The sequence below is a fragment of the Triticum urartu genome, chromosome 7A (assembly GCF_056163025.1).
Source record: "Triticum urartu cultivar PI428250 chromosome 7A, HENAU_Tu73, whole genome shotgun sequence".
Taxonomy (NCBI): Eukaryota; Viridiplantae; Streptophyta; class Magnoliopsida; order Poales; family Poaceae; genus Triticum; species Triticum urartu.
Window position 1 is genome coordinate 194,391,905 of NC_141879.1, and position 6,485 is coordinate 194,398,389.

The 6,485-nt window shown below is 45.4% G+C and overlaps 1 protein-coding gene across 1 annotated transcript; it reads left to right on the forward strand.

Annotated features, from left to right (window-relative positions):
• Positions 1 to 1,128: 1,128 nt before the first annotated feature.
• On the forward strand, positions 1,129 to 2,585 carry LOC125532005 (uncharacterized). The gene has a single exon (XM_048696187.2). It carries the CDS (start codon positions 1,252 to 1,254, stop codon positions 2,146 to 2,148), a length of 897 nt encoding a protein of 298 aa, XP_048552144.2. The 5' UTR covers positions 1,129 to 1,251; the 3' UTR covers positions 2,149 to 2,585.
• The last annotated feature ends 3,900 nt before the right edge of the window (positions 2,586 to 6,485 follow it).

Sequence of the window (6,485 nt, forward strand, 5' to 3'; positions counted from 1 at the left end):
ACATTGCTGTGACGGGGACCATGGCAATTGTAGCTCACGACAGAGCCGGGAATTGCCAGCGGCGTGACCTCGACTTCATGGGAAGAGCAACAACGACGATTTCATGACAAGGAGCAATGGCAACCACACGCGAAGGGAGTGAGAGAAGTGGAGGTGACTTTTTTTGTTTGTTTCCATCTACTTGCATGGTAGATGGTGACGAAGCAATCAATCCAATTAGACGGCTATGCGTGCTAGATCCTATCACTAGCGAGGTGACCGATCCATGCATGAGATCGGTCGACCGACGTAGATTATTGGCTTTTTTAGGGTTTCTTCTTCTTCTTCTTTTTTTGAAACTCATCACCCCTTTTTATTAGCTAGTAATTAAAACATTGTCTTTTACAAGCAAGGGCATGATGGCATCCGGTGCCTCATCAAACCAGGAACTAGGGGAAGAAAATTTACATATTCTAGCTAGCTCATGAGCCACAGCATTAGCTTCCCTATGGCAATGCTCATAACGCACGCATGTGAAATCCTTTGCCATGTGGAAACAATCATCCAAAATTACAGCAGAGGAGCCTGATGTATTTCCCCCATCCTGCATAGCCAAAATTACGTCTGAACTGTCGGAGTTAACAATCACCTTTGAACAGCCAACCGATGTTGCCAGATTTAAACCAAACCGGAGTGCTAGAGCTTCTGCCATGAACACATCTGTACACGCCCCAGCTACATTGTTACTTGCTGCCAAGAACAGCCCCTTACAATCACGCAAAACAGCACCCACAGTTCCTTGAAATGAATCAGCATCAAACGAGGCATCGGCGTTTAGTTTGACATATCCTGTTGGCGGTCTCTGTCATGGGTTTCTCTTTTCTTTTGCAGAACTAGTAGCAGCCGCCGAGAAGTTCTCAGCAAGGGCACGGATAGATAGAACAATTTGGTTTGGTTGTTGAGTGTGTTTCCCATGACATGGTGTCTTTTTTTTTGAGAATTAAATAACACGGTGTCTAAAAAGGGGCTTTTCGGGTGGGGTAGTTATCAAAGACGAAAGGGCTTGCGCGTGGGCCGCGAGAGCTCGCCAGCCTAATCTCGTGTGACCCTCACGGGCCCAGCGCGGCCGCCGATAGTTAAGCACTCCCAAAACAACCGAGCCGATGGCACGGCACCCACCCAATCACCGCCCCCACCACAACACAACAGGGAGAGGAGAAACGAGACGACCGGCGGGCCGGAGGCGGAGCCCTCAACCGGCCCGAGAGAGCCATGTCGGCGGCGTCCTCCCCTCCTCCGGCCGACGCGGCGGCCGCGGGGGCGGAGACGGAGGCCGCGCCCGTCGTCTTCTACTGCTACGAGTGCCAGGCCACCGTCTCCCTCCCTGCGCCGGCCGCCACGCCCTCGCGGCTACTGCTCTGCCCCCGTTGCCGCAGCGACTTCCTCGAGGAGAACCCTAATCCGTCGACCTCGTCCCCTCCACCGCCGCCGCCCCCGCCGCCGGGATTCCTCTCCGACTCCTCGGAGGAGCCCGACGACATCGACCTCGGGATCGATCACACCGCTGCCCAGGCCTACCTCACCCGCCTCGTTCGCCGCCTCTACGACGATCCCACCTCCGTGGCCACCGCCGCGGCCGCGGCGGTGTCCGTGCTGCAGCAGCAGGGGCACATCGGTGGGCAGGGCCAGCCCCCGGCGCCCGCGGCGTCCATCGCCGCCGTGCCGACGGTGGAGGTGTCCGAGCCCGCCTCGGTCTGCGCCATCTGCAAGGACGACCTCCCTCTCGCCGTCGCCGCGCGGAGGCTCCCCTGCGGTCACCTCTATCACTCCGTTTGCATCGTGCAGTGGCTGGAGATGCACAATTCCTGCCCTGTCTGCCGCTCTTGCCTCCCGCCCACCATCCTCGAGGAGGTGGAGCCCCAGGAACTGGATCGGCCACCAACACAGATCACTATCAGGTTTACCACCAACCGCCGCCGCATCCGCACAAACAGTGATGCAGTGGCTCCGGTGGCGACATCGCCTACTCAGCTCGCAGAGGCGATGACAGGGGAAGGAGGTGCTGGACCTGCGAATAGCGCAGAAACTGTATCGTCTGAATGGCCACCGCCCCCAGAATCTGATGCCGTCGTGTCAGAGACCCGTGAGATTGAGGGCTTCTTTGATTGAGCCAGAAGATAGAGTTTGCAGGTATGAACATCTTATGACTAGTGTCCATGGAGCATGAATTGAACTTCTGCTTAGTGGACTAATCAGTTGCAGTGAAGCCAGTACTTTGGTTCGGTGATATGGACTAGTTGAGTTACATTTGCTTGTGTGTTCTATCTTCTATGCTAGTTGATCGATGGTAAGCTGGAATAGCTTATAATCATATGAACATTCATATGTAGCTGAACTTGGAGTTATTATACTTACTTTGGACCGCATGTTAGCTGATATGTTTGGTGATATATGTGTTTTCTGTTGTTAATTTTGTAAGTCTTGTACCTTGTACACTCTTTTTTGGTACAACTGTAATTATTTGTCGAGAGTTGTTATTTTTAAAAGATGTTCTATATATCCAAACGTGATGAACAGGTTATTTGCTCGTAGTTTATTTGTTACCACCGTGTCTTATTGTCATATGGGCTAGAGTTTGTATCCATGCTCTAGCATTGCAAGAAAAAATCTACAGGATTTATATTTCTTTGCATGAAGTTCGGTTCAAGTAAAGTGAACTTACTGGGAAAAGTATTTGCCATTTTTCGATTAATTTCCTATACGAATTGACTTTGTGTAGGCAAATATACTCTGTAGGGATATATTGGTATTGGTTATACTGCAAAATTTTGAACACCATGAAATTGGTAGGTTTGAAATAAAATGCGATGCATGTTAACTAGCAGCTGGCCTTTTATGAATTGCTTGCAGCAATTATCACTTAGATTATTAAGGTCTTTTGTCAAGCGAGTTCGAATTATATTTACCAGGACTCCCTTTGTCAATCATCTTTAAAAATATAGGAGCTAATTTGCTATTTTAGCTGAAATTGGTATTGGCTATACTGCAAAATTGGTATTGGTTGTACTGCAAGCAATATATTGTGCAGTGGTCTATTGGTATTGGTTATACTGCAAAATTTCAAATACCGTGAAATTAGTAGGTTGGAAATAAAATGTGATGCATGTTAACAGCTGCTGGCCTTTTATGAATTGCTTGCAGCAATTATCACTTAGATTATTAAGGTCCTTGTCAGCGAATTTGAAGTATATTTACCAGGACTCCCTTTGTCAATCATCTTTAAAAATATAGGCGTTAGTTTGCTATTTTAGCTGATTCATATAACCTGAATCATCTGATTCCTATTTGTTGTGGGATTCCTATTTGTTGTGTTAATCTTAAGTGAACTTCTATTTGTGATACTGCTGTTTTTTAGTTAGCTGATTCACATGTCCATCCTTTTTTGAGCTTTGGTCACCTGGAGAGCAAAATTGGAGCATTAAGCAATCAGATAGATCACAACAAAGATTAAACTGATAGGATATGACAAGTTGAATCAGTAACATGCATGCTATTTTATAAGAGGGGTTCAAAACTAACACGGTGGCTAGAAATATTATGCTGCCTTATTATCTATGGAGTATTTGTGATCTCTTATTTACTCACCATTTGATGTTAACACAATAAGGTGCTCGCACAATGATATCATTACAGTTCGGTAATTTAATCCAGCCTTTGACCTTGAACACTCAAGAACTCAGTGATATCCTGAATTCTTTAAAACAAAGTTGAGGTTGGTATTAGTACTCAATTACAGTTCGGTAATTCAATCCAGCCCTTAACCTTGAAAACTCAAGAACTTCAGTGCTATCTTGATTCTTAAACAAAGTTGAGCTTGGTATTAGTACTGCCCAAGACATTGCACTGGTTCGCTTCCATTTACCCCGAGTGGAACTAGGCTATTTTTATTACTCCGGAGGAGTATGTGGCACCATGATCAGCACTAAATGATGTTCAAAGGGGTTTGTATAGAATTTGACAAAACAGTACTCCCTCTGTATCAAAATGTAAGACATTTTTTGACATTGTCATAGTGTCGAAAAAAGGTCTTATATTTTGATAGGGAGGGAGTGGGTATTAGCAACTAGTGCAGCAGAAAGGTTTTTAGAACCAATACCTAATCTCAAAAGAAAATGAAATGATTCATGCAAATACATTAGAAGTGGCATCAGAAAAAATAAAAGGTGAACTGTTCAGTTCTTGGTTCCGGTCCTAATTTGAAAGCAAGAATCATATACCAAAGATGTAGTTTAACAGAGTTAAACAAATGAATAAAGCAAGGGCTCATTCTCTGGATATAAATTCCCTATCACCAACAATATTGCAATTGCCAACGAACTTTAGAACTGAAAGAGAAGGGATGCCTAATCAAAAGCTGGAGATTAATCATCATGATAATCCAGTCAAGATGACACGCATGTCTCGTAGTCTTGTGGCACGTTTGGTTATCTGCATCATTTTTGGCCTTGCATATGTAGCACGGTTTAGTTTGGCTGAGCTAAAGTAAGCTTAAAACCATGTTATGCAACTAGTTTGGTTGCCCACAAAACCACAGCTTGCATTAGTGGCGAACCACTAGCAGGCCGTTTGGTTGCAAGCATGTGGTACCTGGTTACATTCAAGACATGCAGTGCAGTAATCTTTTGTTCGAGTGGTAAGATTACCACCGCACACACACACATACACACTGATAGGCAAGCATTTACATTACATTATAGGCACTACATTAACAAGCATAGCCAGAATAACGACGACGGAGTCAAAACAGATAGTGATGATAATAACAACACAGATCGACTGACTAACGAAAACACATTAAACTTCTTGGATCAAGATAAGTGCTTTGTTGTGCTCTGGCACTTGGCCACCACCTCTGTGATGGAAAGGTCGATGACAATGATCCTGAAGGTGTCCTCGATCAACACCTTGAAGATGATGAGGTAGCTTGTGAGCAATGGCGAAGTGGGCCCACCCCTCATCCATGGCTAGCTTCCCATTGATCTCCCAAAGTTTGACCTTCCTGATGCAACTAGTGTTCTTCTTGAGTTTAGTTTCCCGTGGATTGTGCCCATGTGTTTATTGAAGTTGTCGGGGATCGGTAATGGCTCCAACCCAGGTGCTAAAATCACCTTGTAGAAGTGGGTTGGACATATCGATTTATGGAAATGACTGATATTCGTCAGCCTTCCCCGATGCCTCTGCGAGGTGCTACCCCGAGCAACCTCCTTGCCCTTGGAGCTCTTGTCGTGCTAATCAAATTGAACAAGATCAATGGATGTATCAAACTACCATGGACTAATCATGAAGATCAACACACAAGCACATGTAACAAATTAGCATGGACTGATCATGAAGCTGAACATTTAAATCTACTTGGAAACATCTGCATCTACCATAACAATAAGAACATCATCACTGCCGACAGGCTCCTACAGCAAGATCAAGAGGTTTCATGCTGACAAGACCAATTCGAGCCATATCAAACCCTTAATCGAGACATATATGACAGCCAAATATAACCCCATATCCACACCCTAATCTAACCCCATATATACACTCAAATCTAACAAGACTTGGACACCCAAATAAAACCCCATATCCACACCCTAATTGAGTCGTATGAAACCTTAAATATGATCCTAAACCCAAATTAACACTCAAATTGAAGCTTCCAAGTCTAAATCGGTGGCTAAATCAATGCCTACATGGATCTCAATCGGGCTTGTCGATGTCCTCCGGGAGTCAACAGTGAGATAGGGGTGAGGGGATTCATGGCACGACTCCGGGAAACAATGTAGCGTCTCCAACTCATCCCCATGTTGTAGTGCTTGTGCTCGATTGGGCATGGCTGGCTGGAAACACTCAATTCGATAGTTCCTCCATACCCAGGCTCTAGGGCTTTTCAGTAATGTGCTATGCAGGGCCAGTCGCACGTGTAGGTAACCAAATGGCCCAAATTTTCATCCTTAGGGCCTGGATGGTTGTTATGCAGACAACCAAACACTCCCTTAATATTTTCTCGTGTAGCTCCAAGGATGCATCCCCCTCCTCAAACCTCTAGATGTTGTCTCCCTTTCGTCATCTCTAAGAGCAACACACCTAGTCAAAATGGAGAGCAATTACTGCTTCTATCCTTTTTACCCATTTGTGAAGAGCAACCACCTTCCCCCATAGGAAACAAGAATGGAAGATTCTTAACTATGGGCACAAGCATAATCAAATTTCCATAAATTCCTCAATTAGCTCGACTACCAGGCAGCCAAAAAAAACAAAGAATACATTGCCCCATTTGTGATGTTCATGGGAAATAAGACGAATCAAATCAATCGCATATGTGGGGCTTGTAAACTCAAGATCAAGAAGCATATGCCGGGCTCGCTCATGAAGCAGTTCGTCTAGGCGAAGGCATGGCCCCCGGAGAGATAGAAGAGAGGATCGTCTTGTGCGACTCGTTGTCGCACGAGACG

Excerpts from the sequence above, each read along its gene's own strand:
- LOC125532005 (XM_048696187.2), top strand. The coding sequence starts at position 1,252 with ATGTCGGCGGCGTCCTCCCCTCCTCCGGCCGACGCGGCGGCCGCGGGG.